The sequence below is a fragment of the Nomascus leucogenys genome, chromosome 8 (genome assembly GCF_006542625.1).
Source record: "Nomascus leucogenys isolate Asia chromosome 8, Asia_NLE_v1, whole genome shotgun sequence".
NCBI classification, from domain to species: Eukaryota; Metazoa; Chordata; class Mammalia; order Primates; family Hylobatidae; genus Nomascus; species Nomascus leucogenys.
The window spans coordinates 51,633,124-51,660,118 of NC_044388.1; the positions used below are offsets into that span (position 1 = coordinate 51,633,124).

The 26,995-nt window shown below is 50.7% G+C and overlaps 1 protein-coding gene and 1 long non-coding RNA gene across 3 annotated transcripts in view; one reads left to right on the forward strand and one right to left on the reverse strand.

Moving 5' to 3' along the window:
• Positions 1-5,605: 5,605 nt before the first annotated feature.
• LOC115836340 lies at positions 5,606-26,991 on the reverse strand. Its single transcript, XR_004031338.1, has 3 exons — positions 26,515-26,991; positions 25,785-25,788; positions 5,606-5,654 (listed from the first exon to the last, which is right to left on the reverse strand). It is a non-coding gene; the product is annotated as an uncharacterized LOC115836340 (long non-coding RNA).
• Positions 18,361-26,995, forward strand: part of PSMG4 (proteasome assembly chaperone 4) — a 44,884-nt gene continuing 36,249 nt past the window's right edge. Inside the window, exons 1-2 of one of the 2 annotated variants that reach the window (XM_003272210.3) lie at positions 18,361-18,657; positions 23,089-23,164. In XM_003272210.3, the coding sequence (XP_003272258.1) occupies positions 18,484-18,657; positions 23,089-23,164 (250 nt within the window). In that variant the 5' untranslated portion in view covers positions 18,361-18,483. The remainder of the gene's footprint in view (positions 18,658-23,088; positions 23,165-26,995) is intronic. The other variant, XM_030817250.1, reaches the window with a different exon arrangement.

The following is a 26,995-nucleotide window of genomic DNA, read 5'->3' on the forward strand; positions in this document are numbered from 1 at the left end:
AGCCTAAAAACTCACGTCTTTAGTCATTGTAGGATCCTCGCCAAGGTGATCTCTAAATCGAAAGGCAAACTGTGTTGGAAAACACAGACTAAACAGTTCTAGCCACAACCAACAATTTGTAACAACAACCAAAAATTTCTCCTTTATACCGTAGCTATAGCCAGGAAAAACTGAAGCTTCGATGCGAAATGAATTTTACCCCGGGCTCTCCTCCATGTGCCATCCCACTGCAGAAATACTGCACAGAAGGACCAAGGTGAACTTATTTTCCCAAACATACAGGTCCATTGTCGAGTTAGCCGGGGGAGGTTTGGATGGCAGGCCCTCTTGGCGTGTCACTGTTTTTACAATGACAATTTGATTTTAGAAGGCAGCAGGAAGCAACTTAATTCACTCAGAAGAGGAGTTGCCCACTCAGATTTGCTTCCTCTGCCTTTTGCAGCCTTGAGCTAAGAGGCCTTGGACACAATGCCCAGCCTGTCCCTGCCTTGCATCTGTAAACGAGAATAATAACATGCTTCCTCCTTTCCCCCAACACTGGGGAGCTGTGAGAAGAGATGGGACAGACTGCTGCCATGTGTGGCCTTGCTCATCACACCGCACCTCCTCGTGTCAGATGGTAAGCCCTGGATGCCCTCATCTTATTCTCATTGTCGTCACAGGTCCAAGCTCCATAACTGTCACATTCCAGATTTCAGATATCTGATGTCCTCCACACCACCACCACCCTGCCTTTGTTTTAAATCATTTTCTTTCTTTGATATATAAGTGTCATTTTGGGGAAATATTTTCATTTTAAGTTACTTCATGCCTTAGTTTCCCAACCCCAATATTATCTTCCAGTGTTCGGGTTCTCAAATATTTAAAATAAGTGGTCACAGACTTTGTAAATCTTCTATCTCTAGGACATGGGTGTTGCTCCTTCACCTCACTGCTTGTTCTCTGAGTGCTCACTTACTTGACTTTCTTTCTTTGCTTTGCCTCTCCTTCCTCCTATTCCCTCCTCCATTTCTTGAATCTATCTAGTTTCTCCAAAATTTTTTATTTTTATTTTTATTTTACTGTAAGTTCTGGGATACATGTGCTAGACATGCAGGTTTATTACATAGGTACACATGTGCCATGGTGGTTTGCTGCACCTATCAACCCATCATCTAGGTTTTAAGCCCCACATGCATTATGTATTTGTCCTAATGCTCTCCTTCCCCTTGCCCCCCACAACCCAACAGGCGCTGTGTGATGCTCCCCTCCCTGTGTCCATGTGTTCTCATTGTTCAATTCCCACTTATGGGTGAAAACATGGTGTTCGGTTTTCTGTTCCTGTGTTAGTTTGCTGAGAATGATGGCTTCCAGCTTCATCCATGTCCCTGCAAAGGACATGAACTCATTCTTTTTTATGGCAGCATAGTATTCCATGGTGTATAAGTGCCACATTTTCTTTATCCAGTCTATCATTGATGGGCATTTGGGTTGGTCAAAAATTATTCTTAAGTGTGATTAGCCTAACCATTGAAAGTACTCAAAAAAGACCAAGTAAGACCAAGGGTAGTTGCAGGCCCATTTCTGTGCCTTTGGCAGGTGATTGAGTGTGTGGGGGTACACTGGTGTGTGTGTGTGTGCATGTGTGTAACCAGCAAGCTGCACATGGCTGTCTTCACTTCTGCCTGACCCCCAGGCCTGTCTTCTGCCTTGGAGATGCCTCTGCAATCTTTCTCCTTTTTTTTTTTTGAGATGGAGTTTCCCTCTCGTTGCGCAGGCTGGAGTGCAATGGTGCAATCTCAGCTCACTGCGACCTCTGCCTCCCAGGTTCAAGCAATTCTCCTGCCTCAGTCCTCCAAGTATCTGAGATTACAGATTACAGGCATGTGCCACCACTCCCAGATAATTTTTTTGTATTTAGTCGAGATGGGGTTTCGCCATGTTGGCCAGGCTGGTCTCGAACTCCTGACCTCAGGTGATCCAGCTGCCTCAGCCTCCCAAAGTACTGGGATTGCAGGTGTGAGCCACCGTGCCCGACTCTTTCTCCTTCTTATGTGTATGAGATGTTTGCATTGTCCCCCCTTTTGAAAAATTGTCACCTTAAACTATATTGCCATAAGTGAATGTAAAATTCAATACTATCACCCCTCCATGTTTCTACACATAATTCAACTCAATTCTTTGTTAATAACTGATGATGATTTCTACTTTTTCCAGTGATTTCCACCTACCATGCCTTTCTGCTGTTCCTCATCTGTGTATACTTCTTTCCATGAACCCATCCAGCACCCGGCACTTCCCTATGATACTCTCAGCAGGCCAGTCTGATCACATCCTGAGTCCGTCCTTTCCCATCCACAAAAGGCGTTTTTGCGCTGTAAGACGGAGGGAGCGCTGAGGCCTGGAGGCTTGCCGGGGCTTTGACTCTGGGATGAAAGGATGTTGTCCTTTCCACATCACTCACTAATTCTTTTCTCACTCTGCTTTGCCCTCCTGGGAACTCAGGTGCCATTTATTCTTGAATTGTCCCTTGTTTGGTGTCAGAGAGTTTCCACTCTCTGGAGTAGTGCCCATGGTGCGATTCCAGAAGGGAAGAGGCTTGCATTTCTTCTGTGCAGTAGGGGAAGCTTGAGCTTGAAAGGGCAGTTGATAAAGAAAGACAAGCTCTCAGAACCAGAACACTCGCCAGTAGAGCATGTCTGTATAGGAAAGAGTGTAGGTGTCAGTTTTAGATCTGGAAACCAATCCTTGACAGTTATTCATGACTCTGCACCCCTCCAACGTCATGTCCCCAGTCTGCTAGCTTCACTTTGAAGCCCACTGTTATAGCCCAGTCACCCACTGAGGGAGAGGAAATCTCTGTGAGTCCCAAATGCTAAGTCCTGGAAAAGGGATTCTGTTGGCTCCAGTCTCTGGGCTGGAAACTTGGAATCTTCAGTCTCCTGGATGAGCACTTTGAGGAGCCCACTGTGGCAAATGTGGGGCGGCAGAAGGGGTCTCTTCTAGAAAAGTGTTCATGGCAGGGCATAGACAAGGCTGGAGTGTGGTAGGTTGGGAGGCTGGGGGCCAGGAGCCTCCAACTACTATAGGGAATTTTCATTTCCAGCTGTGAGAAGACAGTTTACCTTAGTGTAAAGCCAAATTGTAGATCATTTAACTTTAACAGCGATTAGAGTTTGTTTGTTTGGTTTTTGAGATAGGGTCTCCCACTGTTGCCCACAGTGATGCCATCTCAACCCACTGCAGCCTCAACCTGCTGGCCTCAAGTGATCCTCCCACCTCAGCCTTCCGAATAGCTGGGACTACAGGTGCATGCCATGATGCCTGGCCAATTTTTTTTTTTTATTATTTTTTGTAGAGACAGGGTCTCACTATGTTGCCCAGGCTGGTCTTGAACTCCTGAGCTCAAGTGGTCCTCCTGCCTCAGCCTCCCAAAGGGCTAGGATTACAGGTGTGAGCCACCACACCCCAACCTACCTATTAGAATGGAAAGATTCTGCCAGGATTTTATGAGCCTGTTTTCTCTGCTCTCAGCTCTGTCTCAGCCATGAAGTCTGGAAAGATAAAGGAGGAATCAGTGAAGGTGCCATCTCTCCTTTCAGGTTCCCTTCCACTCTGCTCCAAGAATTTCCATGATGAAGAGAGCTGGCTGGAGGGCAGGATTCAGGTGGTGACCTACTCATTCTTCAGCCTCAAATGGGCTTTGCTCCAGGTGCAGGGTAGCACCTGGGAGGCTGTGGGAGCTCTTTCAGTCAGCAAGTAAGCAAGTGCGTTGTATTATATGCAGAGGTATTTTGTTTATGGGTGTTGATGGTATTGTTGTTGTTGGACTAAACACAAGGTCCTATAAAAGGCCCAGAGGGAAGGGGTAAGCCGGGCAGGGTATAACAGAAGCAGTGGGTGACATCGTCAGGCATGCTGCCACATTCTCTCTAACCTAGAGAGAACCTTAAATACACACTTCCGAGACAAACCCTGATTGCACAAACAAAACAGAAGAGCCAAGTGGGAAGAGCATAGCATTTGGAATCAAATGGCACACTAAAAAAAGGTGGAAACAAGGTATATTAATACCTCCCAATATGGTTAATGTCAACACCTAAAGCTCATAATGCAGTTTTTGACACAGGGTAGGTGCCCAGTGATCAGAACAATTGTCATCAGTGTTATATTACATAATGGGTGACTGTCTTAGTCCATTTAGGCTGCTATAACAAAGTATCTTAGACTGGGGAATTTATAAACAACAGAAATTGATTGCTGATAGTTCTGGAGGCTGGGAAGTCCAAGATCAAGGCGCCAGCAGATTCCATGTCTGGTGAGGGCTCTTTGCTTCATGGCACCTTGTTGTTGTGTCCTCATGTGATGTGGCTGAAGGAGAAAGCAGCTCTCTGGGGCCTTTTAAATTTTTTTTTTTTTTTTTTTTTTTTTTTTTTGGAGATGGAGTCTTGCTCTGTCACCCAGGCTAGAGTGCAATGATGTAATCTTGGCTCACTGCAACCTTGGCTCACTGCAACCTCCACCTCCTGGGTTCAGGAGATTCTCCTGCCTCAGCCTTCCAAGCAGCTGGGACTATAGGTGTGTGCTACCATGCCCAGCTAATTTTTGTATTTTTGGTAGAGACGGGGATTCACCATGTTTTCCAGGCTCGTCTCGAACTCCTGACCTCAGGTGATCTACCTGTCTCAGCCTCCCAAAGTGCTGGGATTACAGGCGTGAGCTATCGCACCCAGCCTGGGGCCTTTTTAATAAGAGCGCTAACTTCCCAAAGGCCCTATCTCTTTATCCCATCACCTTGGGGGTTGGAGGGAAAAGTCTAGGAGTCAGGACTGAGAAGAAGGATCTGCACTTCATGCCATCGCCGTGGAAGAAAGCACTAGGGGCTACGTGGAGTGAGTGGGAAAAGCACAGACTTTATGCCAGGAATCCTGGTTTCACTCTCAACCCACTGCATGGGCCCGGGGGCAAGTTACACAACCGGTCTGATGTTTGGCCTCCTCAGCCTGACTTTGAAATAATATCTTCCTCGTGGGGTTGCTGCGAGGGATAGAAATGGTTTAAAGAAGGGCATAGGATAGTACTAGGCATAGAGGAGGCAATGGCTAAGTCATGGTTCCTACCGTGCTGTGGAGCTGGGGATGGTGGGTTCTTAGCAGCAACTTCAGGAGAGGAGTGTTCAGAAATTGGGCTACTTACCCAGCAGGGCTCTTGGAAATACAATTGATTCATGAGACTGGAAAATTATAAAATAAGATCTTTGTAGAGTCAGTAACAATTTGTGAATTATTTTGGGTTATTGGAGGAGGATCTGTTATGGTTTGGGCAGCAAAGTATATAGAACCCAATTAGGGTGATGGGACTTCTTGGTTAAAAATATACCTAAGATGACTGACCTTCCAGGCCAGGGTTGCTTTTTATTTATTTACTTTTTTATGTTTTTATTTATTTTTTTGAGATGGAGTGTTGCTCTGTCACCCAGACTGCAGTGCAGTGGTGTGATCTTGGCTCACTGCAACTTCCACCTCCCAGGTTCAAGCGATTCTCCTGCTTCGGCCTCCCAAGTAGCTGGGATTACAGGCGTCCGCCACCATGCCCAGCTAAATTTTGTATTTTTAGTAGGCACAGGGTTTCACCATGTTGGCCAGGCTGGTCTCGAACTCCTGGCCTCAAGCGATCTGCCCACCCCTGGCTCCCAGAGTACTGGGCGTGATTGACTGCGCCCGGCCCCAAATTTTTAAATTTTTAAAATTTTCATTGTGATAAAAACCACATAGCATAAAATTTGCCATGTTAACCATTTCTAAGTGCACAGTTCAGTGGCATGAAGCATGGGGGTGCAACTGTCACCACCATCCATTCCAGAACTTTTCATCTCCCCAAACTAAAACTCTGTCCCCATTAAACACCAACTCGACGTTCCCACAGCCCTTGGCCACTCCCATTCTACTTTCTGGTTTTTTTTAATTTAATTACTCTAGCCACTGCCTATGAGTGGACTCATACAGTATTTGTCCTTTTTTGTCTCTCACTTAGCAAATGTCCTCAAGGTTCATCCATGCTGTGGCCTGTGTCAGAATTCCCTCTCTTTATAAGGTAAGATTGCCTTTGTAAGTGGGCGCCTCAGGCGTTTAGCTGAGGGTTTTTCCATAGGATCTGGTCAACTGGGAGCATTTTGCTGAATTTAGTTCTGCCTTTTCGTGTACCCCCGATGCCTTCCTTACCTTGGCATCACTGTCCTGATTCCTGTACCAGCTTCCTAACCTGCTCCATCCTGTGCTCCCCCGCCTTTGTGCTCAGTCTTGCCCCCTTCTTCTGATCACCTTGCAGTTCCCAGAGCTGCTTGTGTCTCTCACCTGTTCATCTGGGCCTGGCGTGGTGGCTCACTCCTGTAATCCCAGCACTTTGGGAGGCTGAGGCTGGTGGCTGGCTTGAGCTCAGGAGTTGGGGATAAGCCTGGGAGCATAGTGAGACTTTGTCTTTACGAAAAATAAACAAAATTAGCCAGGCGTGGTGGCATGTACTTACAGTTGCAGCCACTTGGGAGGCTGAGGTGGGAGGATTACTTGAGCCCAGCAGGTCAAGGCTGTGGTGAGCTATGATCACACCACTGCACTCTAGCCTGGACAACAGAGTGAGACCCTGTCTTAATTTGAAAAAAAAAAAAAAAAGTGCCGTGACCACAGGTGTTCAGCATTCCAGAGGCCCACTGGGTGTTCTCCTCATCTCCTACCCCAACAAGCAGCTACTGCCTTGCCCTCCAGCAGTAGGTGTTAATTCTGCAGGCTTCAGGACTTGATAGAAATAGAATCCGACAGTATGTACTCCGTGTACATTCTTTTTGTGAGATTCACCCGTGTTATCGGACATTCCATAAGCATCCCCTGCACTCCTGGTTCCTTTAGATGCTGTGAACCGTGGATGGTTAACTGTGTCGTATTTACGTGTGTGTCTGCCTCCCGGTTCCAGCGGAGGGCGAGGCGGGGGTCATCGTTCTCAAGGGCATCTTTGTGTCTTCCCAGCACTCAGGACAGTGCCTGGCACACAGATGCTTCAGTAAATGTTTGCCGAGTGAACCCGATGAATAGGCATTTTGTCACTGGGTCTTTTCATTTATTGCTTGGCTTGCTCCGTGTCTCCCCTTGAAACACAGCTGCTTTCATTGACCGCGTTTTTATTTGTTGGGTGGATGTGCTTGTTTTCAGTGCCAGGAAGGAAAAACAAGCACAGAAGTCGCCCCTCCCGGGCAGCCATATTCCTGGATAAGAAGCCCTCCTTTGTGCCAAAGCAGAGCCGTCTACGGCTGGCTGGAGGGTCACAGCCTGTGGGACGGCGCGGGGGTGCGAGCTCTGGGCTTGCAGACAGGCGGTGACTCATGCAGAGTCCGGCCACCGGTGCGGGAAAAGGGCTTTGACGTTCTCAGCAAAACCCCAAGGCGAGCTCAACGAGCAGCCCACCTGCCCCTCCCACCCACACGGGGCCTTGCAGATGAATCTGCTTCTGCATCACATGATCCGTTTCAGCAGGAGAGAGGGGGAGAGAAACAGCCTTTTGTTCTGCCAGCCTCCATGATTGCGTATCTTAGGCACAACGCTCGGAAGTCAGGCTGAGGATTTTAGTAAAACATCAGAAGCTTTACCCGGAAGACAAGGTGCTCTTTCACTAGGCGTGATTGGACCCAGGATATAAATTCTCTTTCGTGGGACGGCAGAGTTGTGTCTTTGCCCATCCTCTGGGAGTCTCACTGTGCCCCACTGATCATGCGTTTGTTCCAGAACTGTCAGGTAGCCCCCGCCACAATCACACATATGTGCAACCACACATTTTCCAACCCAAATGAGGGTACACACCATCTGGGGAGGGATTCCCCCTTCCCATATGCGTGAATTCGTTTAGCTAAAAAGCATTAACAGTCACAAAATAAAATCACATTGAGACCCACATTTTAATGGAAACACTAGACCTTGGGGTTGTGCTAGAGATTTTGAGATCTGGGATAAGAAACCCAGAGCAAGCAGGTGGAACAGTTCCCACTGGCTTTGGTGACATGGCCCCAGGACTGCTGTCTACCTGCAGGGCCTGTGTGGCTGTTTGGAGCTGACTTGGGAGAGGTGGTGGCCACACTCCTCGCCACTGTGTGCATGCTGCCTGACCTTGCCTGGAAGCCTGTGTGTTCACTTAAATTCAGGTCCTCGGTTCAGCACTCCATAGCTCCTCATGGATCCTCACCCTCCATCCCTGCCTGGGATCCTCACTCTTTCACCTGGTAAGGGGTGCGGGAAGGTGGTCCAGGATCCAAGCCTCAGCTCCATCCTCAGCGACTAAGTGCCTTGTGGACTCTTCATTTATTCAGTGTTCAGTTCCTCTTTTGAAAAGTGAGTCATGGCTGGGTGCGGTGACTGACGCCTGCAATCCTAGCACTTTGGGAGGCTGAGGCGGGTGCATCACCTGAGGTCAGGAGTTCGAGACTAGCCTGACCAACATGGCGAAACCCCGTCTCTACTAAAAGTACAAAATTAGCCAGGCATGGCTGTAATCCCAGCTACTAGGGAGGCTGAGGCAGGAGAATTGCTTGAACCCAGGAGGCGGAGGTTGCAGCGAGCCGACATCAAGCATTGCACTCCAGCCTGGGCAACAAGAGCTAAACTCCATCTCAAAAAAAAAAAAAAGAAAAAAAGAAAAATGAGTCATAATACCTGCTGCCTCAGGATTTGTATTTTATTTTTATTTTATTTAATTAATTTATTTAGAGACAGGGTCTCACTCTGTTGCCCAGGCTGGAGTGCAGTGGCGGGATCATAGCTCCCTGCAGCCTCTGACTCCTGGGCTCAATCGATCCTCCCACCTGAGCCCCCTGAGGAGCTGGGACTACAGGTGTATGCCGCCATGTTTGGCTTTCCTGGGATTTCTGTGAGGCTCTTCAAACATAGGACCTGACTCTTACCCCACTAGGCTACTCTACCCCCCCGTCCCATGCTGCCCTAGGGCACTGCTCACCCGTTTCCCCTGCCCAGCACACCCTCTTCTCTTCCTCTAGCCTAACTCACCCTGACATCCCAGGCCCAGCTACCTGACCAGCCTGGCTCAGCCCCTTCTTACTCCTGAACTGTGTGGTGTTTCGTGCTCTGTCTTCTATTGTTGATTTTCATTCTGTGTTTGCTGGTCTCGTCTCTGCAACAAGCTGTCTGTGCCTGGAGATCCAATCAAGTACTCAATAGTGTGCTCGGAGCTCAGTGCATGGAAAAGCTGCTGGAAGAAAGGGTCAGCAAGGTGAGGACCAACTACCCAACTGCTCTCATGCTGGAAACGTCTTTTCTGCTTTGCTGTGCTTAATCTGCCATCTTGTTACTGCCCTTCCCTGAAGCAAGTGGGTAAAAAAGCTGGGCTGCCCCCCAGGCCCAGCCTGATGGGGAGGAATCTTTCTATTCATCACTCATGGTTCCTCCTGAGCTGCAGCCCAGGGCTGGCCCTACACCGCAGGGGCAGGGTTGGGGAAGATAAAATTTGGGCTCCTGCTGCCCCTGCCTCCACAGCAGCAAGGGTCAGGTGGAGTGAAGACAGGGTGCCTCCCTAATGCCCTTCATGGGGTTGCCCAAGGTCTAAGGCCAGAGCTGTCCTCTGGGTAGGGCAGGGCTGTATTGACACTTGCTCGGTTAAGAAAACTGTACTGACATTTTAGGAAGAGTTACAGAAAAATCTCATCCTGGTTGATTCTGCCTGTGAATCACAGTGATGTGAGGCTTAACTTGTTTCCATCCACTTTAAGCCTTTTTCCTCTGGACCAAACAGGATTATCCTATTTTTCCTTTTGAACCAGGGCCTGATGACATCAGAACTTGGGCAAGGCTTCTTCTTTTGTGTGCTGGGAAATGGCTGCTGCTGGCCAAAGTGTTTTGTCTGTGCTTGTGAAGGGTGAGTGGGGACAGCTGGGACCCACACCTGGAAGAATGCGGGTGCTGCTTTCTAAGATGGGGAAGGCTGTGGGAAAGCAGGCTTGGAGGGAAACCGCACAGTAAGTTGGAGGTTCTGATGGAGATGCTGAGTAGGCAGCTGACCGTATGCATTGGAGCTCAGGCGAGAGGTTGGCTCCAGAGAAAACAGTGTGGGAGTCATCTGCGTGCAGAAGGAATTAAGCCATGGGCTGGGAGCTGGAGAGAACAGGATGCTGGATGCTTCTGCAGCACAGGCGGGACTATGAGGAACAACCAGCCAAGGAGCCTGAGAAGGAGGGACCTGGAGGGACGAGGCACCAAGACAGAGGAGCGCCCTGGAAATCAAATGCTGCCCGTTGAGCAAGGAAGAGACTAAGATGTGGCGTGGTGACCTTGGTGGAAGCAGTTTAGTGAAATGTCAGGAAAGAAGCGCGTTCACAAGAGCAAGGGAAGAGAGGAATTGAAGACAGAACACATGAAGCCTTTTTCCAGGAGTTTTGCTGTAGAGACAAGCAGAGATACGGGGAGATAATCAGAGTGAATGTATGATCAAAGGAAGATTTTTGTTGTTGTTTTGAGACAGGATCTCATTCTATCACCCAGGCTGGAGTGCAGTGGTACAATCATAGCTCACTGCAGCCTGGAACTCCTGGACTCAAGTGATCCTCCCACCTCAGCCTCCAAAGTAGCTGGGTCTACAGGTGCACACCACTACGCCTGGCTAATTTTTCATTTTTTGTAGAGACAAGGTCTCACTATGTGCCCAGGCTGACCTCCAACTCCTGACTTTATGTAGTCCTCCCACCTCGGCCTCCCAAAGCACTGGGATTACAGATGTGAGCCACCTTGCCCAGCTGGTGACGGAGCGGTTTTCTTATCCATCATCTTTGAATCTTTGTTCTTAATGAAATTCATGCCAGACAAAGGCTCACAATCTAACCTGGTCACAGAAAGAGGAGGGGGTGAATCAAACACCCTAGGAAACCTTGCTTTTTCTCTTCGACGCAGCCTCTTTCGCCTTCTGCTGCTGGGCGGTTTTGCATTTATGGGCTGTGAACTACCCGGGGACCAGGAGCCCCGTGCTTCCTCTGAGCGTTCTGCAAGTGCAGAACCTGGAGAATAAAACTGTCCTGGCCGAGTGATCTTGCAGGAGCAAGAATCGAATAACTGCCATCGCTTTCTGAAAGCAAAAGCAGCTCTCAACCTGCCCGCTTCCTTCCCACCTGCCACCTAGTGGCCCCCTGCAGAATGACATGGGCGGCAGTGAAGGGCTCCCGTTACCATTCGGCTCTCTTATCTGATCTTCACAGGGTATTAGCTCGGGAAGGCGCCTTAGAGACGATCTAAGCCAATCGTCTCAATTTACAGCTAAGATAACAGAGACCTAGAATAAAGGTATAGAGATAATTAGTGGTGGAGCTAGGACTAGAGCCTAAGACCCTGATGAGGCCTGCAGTGAGGCCCTTCTGTGTTGTCTCTCACTCAACCATTCAATCAACTTCTGCTATCTGCCTTACATGCAGGGTCCAAGGCTGTGCACTGCACTGCAGAGGAAAGGCCCTGTCGCTATCCTTAGGAGCTTCCTGAGAGGAAGGTGGGTATGCAGAAAGACCATCACATAAAATATATCTTATTTTACATTGCATACAATGACTGCTCTATAGGAGGTAAAAATGAGGGTCAAGAGAAGCTGCCGCCAGCCTGCCTGGAGCCAGGGAAGGCTTCCCTGAGGGGTGGTGATGGGGTGAACCTGAAGAGGAAGTCTCTCAGGCAGGTAAGGCAGGGCAGGCCCAGGCCCAATGGCGCCGTGTGTGGTGGTGTACGGGGCAGATACTGAACTGTGGAGTTACTGCCTGAGCGTGACATCAGGGACAGACACGAAGGCGACCAGCAGCTAGGTGAGGGGCCTGGTGTGTCTGCAAAGGTGTTTGGGCTACACATCACCAAACAATTTTTATTAGAGGGCGTAGCATCATCAGACATATTGGTTCAATAGATCTCTCTGGCAATAGTGAGAAAGAAAAATTGGAAGCCAGTGAAACAAGAAGCAAGGAAACATTAGAATGTCACAGCAGCAGGGCAGGCCACTGTGGATGTGAGCAGGCAGCGCCGCTGCAGTAACTGGGAAGAGTCTCATGTTTACGGTTGGGAAATGGGTGCGTCTGGTATGTGCACCACTGCCCGGAACATAGCCAGGGAAGCTGCCCTGGGGATAGGACCAAGGGAGGGGAAGGGAAGAAGAGCTCAGTGTGGGTGCGTCGAGAGGCTGTGAAACAGGTGGGAACGCCTGCAGGCAGCTGGGTGTGCCTGTGGCTCTGAGGGCAATGCTAGCCACAGATTCATACTTTAGAGATTAGTTGAGGAACAAAATCAGCCAGAAAGGGTGAAAATGGCTGTCAGAGTTCACCACGTACATTGGGCCCAAGTGGCCATGTCTTTAATCCGTTGTCTTCATCAGAAAGTCCCCACAGGAAGGACCTTGGGCAAGGCAGTTCTCAGTAGCTCAAGAAATCCCTATGGCGGATGACACTTCAAGGCTCTGTGCTCCCAGCAGCTGGGCGACAATTCTTCCCTGGCAAGGGGATCTGCCCTTCCCAGGCTGGAGTTGCTGTTTCCTCCATTTACTGTCACAGTTGGGCGAGGGAGTCCCCTGTGGCGCCCAAGTAGATCAGCTGGGTACCGAATACCTTCCTTGCTCCGCCCACAGAGCGTCAACAGCCCTCTTCCTACTGATGACCAGGGTGGATCTCCCTTGCCAGGATGGTGACTCTTCTCAACTCACCGAGGAGCCCAAAGTGCCCGGCAGCAGCCATGGTTTATTGCTTAGTGGGGGTCTCGCTGTGTCTCAGGCGGAAGTGTTCTCCCTTTGGGATATGCGGGTTCTAATCCTGCAGTCCACAGGCGCAGGTTTAGGAAGCCCACTCTCCTCAGTGGACTGTTGGAAGTGACAGCCATTCTTGCTTCCACTCCTTGGTTCCTTGATTCATGCAGTCTTTTCACTGGGGACATAGTGAGAGGTGACAACCTGCTACCAGCCCTCGCTTGCTCTCGGTGCCTCTTCAGCCTCGACGTCCTCTCTGGCCGCGCTTGAGGAGCCCTTCAGCCCGCCGCTGCACTATGGGAGCCCCTCTCTGGGGCTGGCCTAGGCTGGAGCCGACTCTGCTTGCAGGGAATCGTGGACGGACAGGCGCGGGCGGGAACCGCCAGCGCGAGTTCCGGGTGGGCGCGGGCTTGGCAGGCCCCGCACTCGGAGCAGCCGGCCGGCGCCACCGGCCCCGGGCAATGAATGACTTAGCACCCCGGCCAACAGCTGCGGAGGGGGCCCCGGTTCCCCCAGCGCTGCCGGCCGCCCGCGCCGCGCTCGAATTTTCACCGGGCCTCAGCCGCCTCCCCGCAGAGCAAAGCTCAAGACCTGCAAACCTGCCAGGCCCAAGCACCCCCGTGGTGCACTCCCGTGCGGCCACAGCCTCCCGGGCAAGCGCCGCCCCCTGCTCCGTGGCGACCGGTCCCATCCACCGCGGGAAGGCTAAACAGTGCAAGCTGTGACTGGCAGCTCCGCCTGTGGTCCTGGCAGGGGATCCATTCAAGGAAGTCAGCTGGGCTCCTGAATTGGGTGGGGACTTGGAGACCTTTTATGTCTAGGCGGAGAATTATATATACACCGATCGCTCTGTGTTTAGGTCATCTGGTGGGGACTTGGAGAACTTTTTTGTCTAGCTAAAGGATTGTAAATACACCAATCAGAACTCTGTGTCTAGTTCAGGGATTGTAAACGCACCAATCAGCACCCTGTCAAAACGGACCAATCTACTCTCTGTAAAGCAGACCAATCAGTTTTCTGTAAAATGGGCCAATCAGCTCTCTGTAAAATGGACCAATCAGCTCTCTGTAAAATGGACCAATCAGCTCTCTGTAAAATGGGCCAATCAGCAGGATGTGGGTGGGGTCAGGTAAGGGAATAAAAGCAGGCCGCCCTGGCCGTGGGTGGTAACATATGAAGATCTGTGTTTGACGTATAGTGATTTGTGTGCTTACGTATTTTGTGATAAATTTTGCTGCTGGTTATTTGTTGGCTCTGTAGTGCTCTTATGAGCTGTAATGGTCGCTGAGAAAGGTTTATTGGTTTTACTCATGAGGGCTGTGAGACCCGGAACTCACTGAGAGAAATGAGTAGCTCCCGAGGTGGAGCTTTCAAAGCTGTAACACTCACTGTGAAGGTCTGCAGCTTTGTTCCAGAAGCCACAAAACCACTGAACTCACCAGAAGGTAGAGGTTGTGGACCACCTCTGAACATCAGAAGGAACGAACTCCAGACATGCCTTTAAGAACTGTAACGCTCACCACCAGCATCCGTGGCTAAGTGGAGTCAGAGCAACAATCCAATTCTGGATGCAGTGGGACCTTAGAAAATACTTTAATTCAGGATGCACACAAGATCCTGGAGGATGATTCCCCATCCTTGTAAGTTAATATCTGAGCTGGTGCTTCAGCTGTGCCCTCATTGGGTGGCAGCTGCAGAGCATATGATGTGGCCATGGATCACATGACCTTAGCCCACTCCCATGTGGGAGCACGGGGATAATGGTGCTGTGGTGCTATCGGATGTTCTGCACGGGAACAAACTCACACCTGGAATATGCTTCTGTTCCTAAGAAGGTGATGACTGCATAGGAGCCCAACATCACCAATTTGCTGCCATGTGGTCATTCTGAGGAGTAGAGTCCTACTGAGGCCTTACGTGAGCTCTCTGGTGGAAGTAGGATGTTTCGTGGCAGCAGGAGCAAAATCAACCCTGGTAGGAATTCCATGCTTTTGGGTTCTTTGTCCCCATAGGTGTTTTATGGGTCTGTCGTGCCCATCCTGGGATAGTGGTGGATGAGGCTAACAGCCACTGGCCGAGTCATTCTAAGTGGTTGCTTAATCTTTCCTGTGGTGGGTGTTGTTTGCTGAGTGATAACATGACACAAGGATTTTCACACTTTACGGACACTCCAGCCACATGCCCCTTCCCAGACCACCACATCTATCATCTTTTTTTCTCCCCAAAGGTACCTGACCAGCCCGGCCAAGTCATTCCCCACTGCCCATGAGTGTATAGACTCCAACCGTGGGCTACTGCTCATTTACATGAAATGGATACCCAGACCCACTGCCTGAGGCAGAAGTGCCGCTGTCATCCATTTGTAGCCTGCACCCACAGACTGCCTTAAGCGATTTGTATGAGATCCCCTCTGGCCAAAAGCATGAACTGAAGAAGGGGTATTCGTAAAACAGGTGGCAATGGCAAATGCATCAATGTGATATTCTGTGGAATGTCTGGACAGTCCCAATTTTTACTGACAGCGCAGAGATTAGAATCGTGGGCAAAACTTGTAAATGAATGTTGTCCATCTCATGTGAATGCAAACTGTTTCTCTTCCTCTTTCCTGATTGGGATAGAAAACACATTTGCTGCATGTTTGGTCACATACCATGTACCTGAGGCCTTACCACACCACTCTAGCAAAGATCCCACATCTGCTGTGGCAGCCACAAGTGGGATTGTTTCTTGGTTGGGTTTGTAGAAGTCAATTGCCATTTTCCAGGACTTGACTGAATTAAATAGAGATACAAAGTCTACCACCACTGCATCCTTTGACTCTTGAAGGGTGGCACTAATTTTCACCATCCTCCCCAGGATGCAAAGTTTTGACTTGCATGCTTGGCTGGGGGAAGGGCAATAATTTTAGAAGCTTCCATTTGGCTTTCTCCATTATGATAGCTCGTACCCTATAGGCCACAGATCCAGTGTGGGTGCTGGGCCAATTTCTAGGTATATATATCCCAGTTATACATTTGAGGACCGGGGAAATGACCCCCGATGGGTCCACAGACCCAGTGGACCTTTGGCGAGGACTCCATTTATATTTTGTTCCTGTATGGATGGCTCCCCACTCAAGGACTGTGATGACACTTCAGGTCCTCAGATCTCAATTCCAGCTCTAACCCTTCAAATGTTTGCATCTTTCTCTTCTGTGATGTGTGGCCAGCCACTCGCTCAGTTGGTCATCTGGGGAACAGCTGGGGCAATTGTTACGGCACATGGTGGTGCAGGGGACCTGGTCATCTCTCCAGTTGTTGGGTTCCAGGCCCAGGAACTGAGCAAGGCATCATAATATTTTTTGGGGGTGACAACATTCAGCCGCCCCACTATCCATCCTTGATCTCTTTTGATGGTGGAAGGTGAATATCGCCCTTGCAGTAGGCATGGTTGGCTGACTCCATGGGAACTCTGGAACCAAAATGGCCCATCAGAGTTGTGAGTTGTCCTGCACTGGGCCAAACTGGCCTGGCTTTCATAGTCTACCTCCACCAGTTATTGGATGTGGGCTGCCCCGGGGTGGGTGTGCAAGCTCTGAAGGAGGCCACGGCAGAAGGTAGGATTTCTAGCAATTGGGACGAGTGTTTTTTTTGAAGTGGACCTAGGTGGCACGTGCAGGCTCTTTGGAGACACATCACAGATGAGGGAGGTTCCTGAGGACGTGAAAGGACAGGGTCAGAGCACAGGTGGATGGATTGACCTTCAGTACAAGGAGGGACATCTTTATCTTTCACTGTCACAGAGCGAGCAGAAGGAAAGGTAGGGTCCGATGAAGATAAGCGTTTTAGGAGAGGGACAAGGAGGTGGGAAAATCTGGCTTTGTCAACTCTATTTTCTTAACATCAGAAGCAAGGGCATCTGCTGAACTTGGGTTTGGGTCAGCTCAGGGTTTGGGGAGCATAGTCAAGGAGAGTGAGAGGACGCTGTCTAGGGACTGCAGGGCAGTGTTCCGGGGCCGCTGATGTTGGGCATGACTGGCTGTGACTCTGCCTGTGTGTTTCCCCAGCAGTGACAGAGCAAAGCTGGAGAGAGAGGAACATTGAGGTTTTGTGACGTGTATAACCAGCGAAACCATCCTTACAATCCAGATTTAGAAATTTGCCACGCCAGCCAGGCCTTGAACTCTCCACTGGTCGGTAACTTTGTTTCCTTAATCTTCGGGTCGTCTTAGCTGATGAAGGGTCTCAGGTCACAATGTAAAGGGATAAAACAACTAGGTGTAGCCATACAATGGAACACTGCTTAGCAATACAAAGACACAAACCATTGACACGCAGATGAACCCAAGATAATTATGATGAAGGAAAGAAGCCGGACAAAAAACAATACATACTGTGTGATTCCACTGATAAAAAAACTCTGGAAAATGCAAACTAATCTGTGTGGCTGGAAGCAGATCAGTGGTTGGGGGCAGGAGTGATTACTGAGGGCAGGAGGGGTACTGGACGCATTCACTCTGTGGGTTGTGATGATTTTACTGGCTATAACGTGTCAAGACTTCAATTTGTATACTATATGCGTGCAGTTATTGTATGTTAATTACATTTTAACAAAAGGTGTTAAAATATTGACCTGAAAATTAACTGTATTATTGAATCATCGATAATTAGCGAATAGAACGAAACTATGGAAAATGCCCTCTTAAATTTCAATTTAGTCAACTTAGATCCGTTAGAGATTTAAAAAGCAGATCTTTTGTAGTTCCAAGTTAAATCCCTAAAGTCAGTTGTAACAGCATCTGACAAAATAGGCTGTTTTCTTTTACCACCTTCTCGCATCTGACAAAATAGGCTGTTTTACCACCTTCTCAACCCGTTGAAGGCTTTCTTTTTTCAACTCCGTAATTGTAATCGTAATGTCCCAAAGTGCTTAAATTAAGGGGTCTCTCCATAGGTATGGCAATGGGATGATTCTTGGTGCTTCCCATGAAGCTCTTGAGATCCTTTCACGTCTCGGAAAGGCACCTGTTCTTATTTGCATTTTGCAGATGAGGAAACTGAGTCTCAGAGAGGTTAAGGGGGTAGCCCTAGGCCATGTACATGATTGCAGCTCGGGGCTCGGCGTCCAAAAGGGTGCCTGCCCATCCTCCCGCCAACTTAGTTGACACAATTTTCCTTTCTAAAGGCGTTCCCCCAGTACCGTTGCCATTCTTAATTAGGGCTAGGTACAGTCGAAGCCTCCTTGGAGTTAAAGGGCTGCTAGGAGGAGGAGGTGGGACGGGAGGTGGCCATTCTCAGAGTGCTTAAAGAACTAATTAAAAGTGAATGTCTGTAGAGCGAAGTGTCGTGGCCTGGGAGGACGGTGCGGCTGGCTTCAGCCCTTGAATGCCCCGCGTCAATAATAATTAGGGTGTGGGGGAAAACAAAGCGAGGGCGAGTTCTGCTGGGCGCCCGTGGGCTCCTAGAGGTCACTGTCGCACTCTGCGACTAAAGCGGGTTTTCCCAGCGCGTCCAGAGAGGTACTGGAGTGCAGGAGAAGCCAGCAGGACAGCCTGGGACAGTTGCTCCGCCCAGGGCCTGTCGCCGCCCCGCCTCGACCACGCCCCCAACCCAAGCCCGGGATCGCCCCTCCCCGACCACGCCCCTTGTCCCCGCCCCTCCGGGGCCGAAAGCGAAAGCGCTCTCGGTCTCTCGGTGCTCGCTCCATCGGGTCTGGCCGAGCCGGCAGCGGTGAGGACCCGGGTCTGGCGCCGTGGGCCGGTAGCCGTGGGGCGGCATGGAGGGACTGGTTGCCGCCGCCGGCGGGGACGTCTCCCTGCACAACTTCAGCGCGAGGCTGTGGGAGCAGCTGGTCCACTTCCACGTCATGCGGCTGACGGACTCGCTGTTCCTGTGGGTGGGGGCCACGCCGCACCTGCGCAACCTCGCCGTGGCCATGTGCAGCCGCTACGTGAGTGCCTGGCGGCTGAGGGTGCGGGCGGCGGGGCGGGGGCGCAGGGGCGCGGGGCTTGCCCGAGCTGCCGCCCCCCAGGCTTCTCTTGGGTCCACAGGGCGCCCGACTCCCGCGAAGCCCTCTCGTGGGATGTCTTCGGGAACTCGCGGGCGCCAGGGCCTGCACCACCTCGGGAGCTGCGCGCGGCGCCGAGCCCCTCTCCCTGTCCTGCCGCCCCGTAGCTGCGTCCCGCACTGGTCTCTGTAGGTGAGAATGTCCTGGGCCTCTCCTCGCTACACGCGCGCTGGGGGACGCGTCTACCTTGTAGCTCTCCTGCCATCTGGATTTTGAGCACACTGATAATTTTTGGGGGACTCCTGCGTCTCCTCTGGATGTCTCTGGCATTTCGCACTAGGCACACATCAGGCTGTCTTCCCCAAACCTGCCCCCTTCTCCGCCTGCCTGGCGCTGTGATGGCAGCTCCATCGTCCTGGCTGTGCGCTCGGAGCCTCGCAGTCGTCTTTGATTCCTCTTTCTTCACACTCCTCTTTCTCAGCACTCCAGGCGGTGAGTCCCTAGGCACTGCCGCCAGTCAAAGCAGACAAAACCCAAGCCGCCTTCACTTCCTTCACCCTACGCCACCTGGTTTCCCCTGGTTTCCGGAGGCTACTGTAAAAAAGTGCCACAGACCGCGTGGCTTAAAACAACAGTTTATTCTCAAAGTTCTGTAGACAAGGTCTCTCACTGTCACCCAGGCTGGGGTACAGTGGCATTATTATAGCTCACTGTCACCTCAAACTCCTCGGCTCAAGTGATCCTCCTTCCTCAGCCTCCCGAGTAGCTAGGACTACAGACATGTGCTACCATACCTGGCTAATTGTTTTTTTTTGTAGACATGGGGGTCTCACTATTTTGCCCAGGCTGTTCTTGAACTCCTGGCCTCAAGTGATGATCCTCCTTCCTCAGTGAGCCCGACTCTTTTCTCATAAGGACATCAGTGATGTTGGATTACGGGCCCACCCTACTCCAGTATAACCTTGTCTTAAGTTGTATCTTTTTTTTTTTTTTTTTTTTTTTTTTTTTTTTTTTTTTAAAGCAGTCTTGCTCTGTCGCCCAGGCTGGAGTGCAATGGCGTGATCTCGGCTTACGGCAACCTCCGCCTCCCGGGTTCAAGCAGTTCTGCCTCACCTTCCCCAGTAGCTGGGATTACAAGTGCAAGCCATCACGCCGGGCTAATTTTTGTATTTTTAGTAGAGCTGAGGTTTCATTATGTTGGCCAGGCTGATCTCGAACTTCTGACCTCGTGATCCACCTGCCTTGGCCTCCCAAAAGGAAGCAGGTCCCTTCGGAAATAATCTTTATGTTAATCTTTATCCTAAAGTGCCGGGATTACAGGCATGAGCCGCCGCACCTGGCCTGGCCTAAATTACATCTTAATTACATCTGCAGAGACCCTGTTTCCAAACAAGGTCACATTCATTAGGTACCCAGAGATTAGGACTTCAACATATTTTTTGGGGAGACACAATTCAAGCCACAACAGTGCCTTGTAATCAGGGCAACAGAATGATAGTTTTAAGACTGAAGTTGGATATTTTCATTTCTCTGCTCAAAATCTTTCACGAGGTGAACTCAGCTCTCAAAGACTCCAGTGACTTTTGGGCTCTGTTACCTCTTAGAGCTCCTGCCTGTCCTCGTGCTGGGCAGTGCTGGCCTCCCAGCCACGTCAGCTCCCTGTCTCAGCCGTTGAGTGTTTCACGGTGAGGTTTGTCTGCTTGCCCAGGGTGAGCGTGTGTATCTCTAGCTCCTGATGCACCGCTCTCTAAGTCCCTGTGGAATGAATGAGTGAGGCCCTCTCAGCGAGACCGTTCTGAAGCCAGTGATGACTGAGGGTGCTGGGGGTGGGAAGTCATGGGCGAGCCCTTTAGTTGTGCACAGCAGCACCTGGAAAGGCCTCGGGAAGGAGATGGTATGTGGATTCGTTTCTCGATTTACTTTTCCTCGGTGTTTCCTTTTTTCTTTTCTGGAGGGTCCTGGCAGTGGACCTGTTAGCAGGCGGCAGCGGAAGAGGCCTGGGGGACCGGGGGTGATGGGTGGGGCTGTGTGCTCTCTGCCACCTCGCATTCTCTCCTTATCCCAAGGCATAGTGGGCAGGGCGTTGGGCCCTGGTCAGATATGGTGTCGCTGCCTTGTGCCCCTTTGTGCAGTACTGGTTTGGGCTGGTAAGTTTGGGAGAAGTAGGCTCCTCCTGTGGGTGGTTTTGGTCACCCGATCCCATGGTGGTCACAGCTCCCAGTGGGGTGTATTTTTTCATCTGGAAAGTGCCCCTCCAGCGAGGCCAGGCAGGAGAAGGAACAGGGGATTGATTGAGTTACCTGACCTCTCAGAAGTCCAGTCCCTCACTAGCCACAGTGTGCCTGGATGTTCTCTCCAGGGGCAGAGGGCTGAGCCAGCTGGGGAAAAGAGGTGCAGGCCTTAGCTTAAGGCAGGAAGCCCAAGGTTCCTGTGGCCCGTGAGCCGGCCCTCCATCTACCGTCCACCTGTGACCCGTGGGCCGGCCCTCCATTTACCGTCCATGCAGGTAGAGTCTGTGGAGCTCTTGTACCTTGGTGGCAGGGCTGAGCAGTTGTAATAGGGACTTTGTAATCCATGAAGCCTGAACTAGTTACTATCTGGCCCCTCTCAGGAATTTTGCCAGCCCACGTGTGGAGAATGGTACCAGGCAGTCTGTGAGGTCTCCTCCCTCCCGCTTCCCTAAACTCCCACGTGTAAGACTAGAGAACAGACACCACACAACCCAGAGCTGGCTGACCTTGGGTTGAGCAGGGATTTTTGGTGCCCAGAGAGGCTACAGGACTAGTGACACTGAGTCCTACCAGCTTGAGGGAAGCTGGCCTGGGACCTGGGCGCCTGCCTGCTCAGGGATTTTTGGACCCCCCTGCCCGGCTTCTAGGAGTAGAAGAAGGTGGTGCCTCAGCTGCAGCAAAACTCTCTGGGCATGCATCTGCTGGGAGACCACAGTCCTAGTGTGATTTTAGAAGTAATGAACTATTAAGGGTAACACGATGGGGCTTTATATTTTACTTTTGGTAGAAAAAGGCCACCCTAGGTAAAGTAGATTTTTTTTTTTTTCTAGAAGGTTTAACTGTAAATACTATTACCATGCAGCTAAATGTTGAACTTGAGGAATCTGTAAACAGCAGGCTCATTAAGATGGTATTTTTGTATCGGGTTTAGTGAAGAAGCATACAGTAAATGCTTTCATTCTTCTCCCATGTTTTTTGATCTGCCTTTTACTGTCTTTTGTGGAAGTGGCTTTGAACCTTTAGGAGATGAGCAGCGCCTGTGGTCTGTGTCCTGCCCTACTGTCCGGCACACAGTAGCTGTTTGTTCAGTTCACTTGTCCCCACCAGGACAGCTGGGGTGGCAGGGGGACCAAACCCCAAAGTCTCTGTACCTCTATAAACCTTGCCACTTTCCAAGATTCTCAGACCTCTGTAGCCGGCTGCTTCTCCTAGAAATCTGCTATTTTGATAAAAGCAATTTTGGCCATATTACAAATAAGTGTTTTTTTTTTTTTTTCCTTTTAAGCTAGACTTTTTTACTTTTTTTTTTTATTATTTTTTAATAAAAATATAGAGACAGGGTCTTACTTCATTGCCCAGGCTGGTCTCAAGCAGTCCTCCCTCCACAGCCTCCCAAAGTGCTGGGATTGTGGGACTAGCTAGACATTGTTAATGGTGAGAGATTACTCCCAAAGTAGTTGGGAGCAGGTTACTCTCACATCTCCGAAGGGCCCATTTGTTGATCTGAGCATCATTTGTACTGCTTGTTTCACCTTATTGCTTCTTGTCTGAAATGAGGTTGGCTAAGCATGTTCAGAAGTTGTTATTTTCCCTATTTGAATGCTGGTGGCTGGTGTCCTTTGTATCAAAGTCACAGGGTACTCATTGACCCTGAGGAGCCTGCAGGGGCTGGAGCAGCATGCTCCCTCACAGGCTGAGATGAGGAGATTAGGCGTCCTGCCTCTGAGCCAGCAGCTGTGGGGCGTGAGGCACCAGGGCACAGGTGCCCAGACTGTGAGTCACTTTCTTCTTGCTGTGGCCTTAATGATCTTGTTTGCTTCCCCTTTGGTTGTAATGTTGCCCTTCAGCATGCTTTGGAGTTTCAGACACTAAAACGAGCCCTTCGTGTGAAACTGGTCCTAGAACTTATTAACAGCACTGTGGTTCTAGCCTCATCTTTCCCAACTCTGCTGACCTCGTATGTGACATGGGGTCCACCTACTTGGTTGACAGACGCCACCCCCTCTTTCCCTTGGCACCTGTGCCTGTCCTCTCTGAACCTGCCACTGCCATCCTCGTGAAGAATCAGAAGCCCCGAAGCCAGAAGTGTGGCTGGCCTGCGGGGGGTGGAGAAGCTGCAGTGTGCCCTTTGCTTTTCTTTTAGGACTCCATCCCCGTGTCTACCTCCCTCCTTGGAGACACTTCCGACACGACCTCTACTGGCCTTGCCCAGCGCCTAGGTACGTACCCACAGCTGGTGCTGCATGGCCAGCCAGGTGGTAGCCCCACTCTTTAATGGAACCACGAAGCAAGTCCCTTCGGAAGTAAAGCATCTTTATGCTAAGAACCATCACCTCATTGCTGCTGGGAAGCACAGACCTTTGCACATTGGGTCTTATTTAAGGGGCACATTCCATGCTCGCCTGTCACCACCGTCCCAGGGCTGGCCTGTTCCCAAAGGACTCCCACCTTGTCCTTGGGTGTGTCCTTGAGTCCATGAGCTGATTTAGTTCCTTCCGTAAGTGCATCACCTCCTCCTGGGAGAAGAGAGGGAGAAGTGCCCACAGCCCCTGTGGGCGGTGGCTCAAGGTAGCCTCCCCGGCCTTAGGAGGAGTCAGTGCAGCTGGTGGAGCAGGTGTCACCTCTGTGCAGGGAAGGACTGTCCTCACTCAGTGTGACGCCCTTCGGGGCTCGGAGGGAAGACTGGCCTGGCCTGTGTGGCGTAGAGCGGGGATTAAGCAAAGGTCATGAGGCTGAAGGCTTCACTCCTCCCACACCCCAACACACTTCCTGTGGGCCAGGTAAGGATTCCATGTGCTCTGCAACCCCCAGCCCCAGCGCCTGTGGCCAGTGTGCACAGGATGCCTGTCCTGCCCAGGCCTGGCATTCTCCAGCAGGCTCAGCTGCTTCAGCTCTGGAGTCTTCTCTGTGTCTCAGGCAGAGAAGGACCTGGTGCCTGACAAGCAGGAACCTCTGTGTCAGTCACACTGAGGTAAATGCACACGAATAGCATGGCACGTGGCCCAGGGGGAAGGCAGGGCAGGGTGGAGTGTCACTAGCAGGCCCATGACAGTGTGTGGATAGGACAGAGGTCAGGGAGGGCACAGGTCAGCATTTCAGGAACTCGCAGTATTCTTTTTCTCTCCCTTGGAGGTAGAGACCTGACTTGTAAGTTACTTTGGTAATTTTTAACTAGGAAGTAATTTAAAATTTACAGAAAAGTTGCAAAGAAGATAGAATTCCTGCTTAGCTTTTGCCCCGACTTCCCACTTGCCATCCTTCCCTCTTCGTGTTTCTTTTTTCTGAGCCACATGAAAGTAAAAGCCCCCTTTTGTGTCTGTGTGTCACTTTGTGTTTGTGACTGTGTAAGGGGTAGCACACTTACATGGAACAGGTTACTGTGTGCCCATGCCTGGCGGGAGAAGGCTCAGGAAGGTGTTCAGAAAGCTGGGTGGGGTTGCCGAGACACACTCCAGTAGAGAAGGTGGTGTGAGCTTGTGTGAGCTTGTCTGGCAGGCCGTGAATAACTTTTATATCAATAAGGTAAATTAGTCTCCAGAATATCTGCGAGATGGAGGCCTAGTATCTATATGCAAAAAAGAGGGGTTCTCAGTATCTCAACAAGTCAAGGGTGTGCTGTGGCTTCCAGCATCTCTGAAGGGACTGGCGCTGCACAGCTCAGACGAAGAAGGGGTTTTCCAGCAAAGTCCTGTGCTGTGCCAGTGGTCTCGAGCCTGGGTCTGGGCCCTAAAGTTGACAATGCACTATTAATGCACTATAACGAAAAGGGAGAGGTGTTCTGAATCAGTATCTTACATGAGAGATGAAAGCAGGTAGGGAAAGAGAAGGCCTGGTGGGTTCTCAGTAGCTCTGGAAGCATCGCAGGAGTTGGTGTGGCCAAGGGGACCCAACCTCCTATGGCCCTGGAGGGCACAGCTTGGCTCTGAGGGGCTCAGTGCCTCCAGACACAGCGTTGTTTCCCGGAAGTCCGGTCTCTGCAGTTAGAGCATTTGGAATCCCAGGGGGCCCCCTTGGGGTAAAGGGGAGGTTCCTGCCCCTGGGATGGGGCAGGGTGTGACTTATAGGCTCCTCCTAGCTAGCCTTGGTGAACCCCAGCTTCCTGCCACACTGCCTGCCTTCAGATCACCCTCTATATGAGTGGTCCCAGCCTGCCTAACGCAGCTAGGAAAGGATGAGGTTGGTCCCTAATGGTGGGGGATGCCTAGGAGGCTTCCTCACTGCCCGCAGGGCAGAGCAGATCACTGGGCACAGCTGTCTGCGTCGGGGGCACACTGCACCCAGCACACTGGTGGGAGGCTCTGTGCTAAGTACTGTTGTAAGCTGTTCTTTAAACACCCGCTCTTGGAATAACCGAACAGCTCTTTGTCCAGACACATTCCTTTTTTTTTTTTAATTAAAAAATAGCTTTACCGAGACATAAACACATGCCATACAATTCAGCAGCTGTCCTCAGACAGAGGCTGTGCTTGCCTCCTTCTTGCTTTCTCATAGGTGCGTTGGCTGCCTTGTAAGGACACTCAGTTAATTAATACCCAAGATCTTTCCAGCCCTAAAAACCACACAGCCTTGTACAGCTGATGAAAAACAGGCTTTTGTGGTCCTGGGCTCTCCCTTTTCCTCAATTTCCAAACAAAGCTGGAAGAGGTTTCCAGGCCATGGTAGGGCCTGCGCCTGTGCCCCCGAGCCACACTGCCTCTCTGGGTTCTTGGTGGGACCATAGCTCAGACGGCAGTAACTGAAAGGACAGAACTGCTGCCCAGATGAGATCCTGTGACACGTGTTCTAAATCGGCCTTTAGTAATGGTGCAGGTGGCCTGGTGCTCCTCAGCCTCACTACACCACCCTTCTGCCTTTTGGTGATGGGGCTAAGTACCTGGTTACCATATGTTGAGATGGGGGCGGGTCAGTGTCTCTCCAGGGGTGAGTAGTTCTGCACTGGCCCTGCGTGTGGGTGAGGCTAAAGGAGGCGGCCACCGCGCAGTGGGGCAGGCAACATCCAACTGCCTTAGCCTTCTTGCTCACGTATTTTCAGGATATCGGCTTTCAGATTCCAGGTATATGACTCTGCTTGATTTTTGCAGTTGGCCCAATGTGCCCTCAGCCATTTTTTATTGATTCTGTAGAAAGGGACAAAAACTTACATTCAGTAGAAAATTACATGTGTGTCCATATGCGTGCCTGTGCACACACGAATATGTTTGTGTGTATACGCATATATGCAAATGCATGGAAATGTAGGAGGGAGGGAAGTGGAACTGTTTGGGGTGGGGTGGTGCTGAAGGAGAACTTTAATATTTTATTTTAAATACTTTATTTTGTGTGTGTGTGTGTGTGTGTGTGTTTTTGAGATGGAGTCTTGCTCTGTCGTCCAGGCTGGAGTGCAGTGGCGTGATCTCTGCTCATTGCACGCTCTGCCTCCCGGGTTCACACCATTCTCCTGCCTCAGCCTCCCTAGTAGCTGGGACTACAGGTGCCCACCACGCCCGGCTAATTTTTTGTATTTTTACTAGAGACGGGAGTTTCACCGTGTTAGCCAGGATGGTCTCGATCTCCTGACCTTGTGATCCACCTGTCTTGGCCTCCCAAAGTGCTGGGATTACAGGCGTGAGCCACCACTCCCGGCCATTTTTTGTGTTTAAAAATTTTTTTTTTTAAAAATCAAAATACCAGAAACCCTCTTCTGTGTAGGGCAGAGGTTCTTAAGCAGTGCGGAGCACCTGCAGGGCCTGTTCCTGCAGACAGCTGGCTCCAAATCCTGGCTTTCTGGGTCAGGAGGGCTGGGTGCGGCCCAGGAGCTGCCTCTCCAACAAGTTCCAGGGAGGCTGCTGAGGTGGGGCCTGCCCTTCGGAACCCCAGGTCTGGTGGAGAGACTGGGAGAGGCCTGAGTGACTCGTCTGCATTTGCAGCACCTGTCTGAAGAGAGGCATGGAGATTAGAGCTTTCTTCTCTCCCTACAACCCCATCCTCTTTCTGAGCATTTCCCAGCTGCACGTGGCTGTGAGGGACTCGGGGCCTGCAGTATTTCAGGAGTGGCTGTATCAATGTGTTTT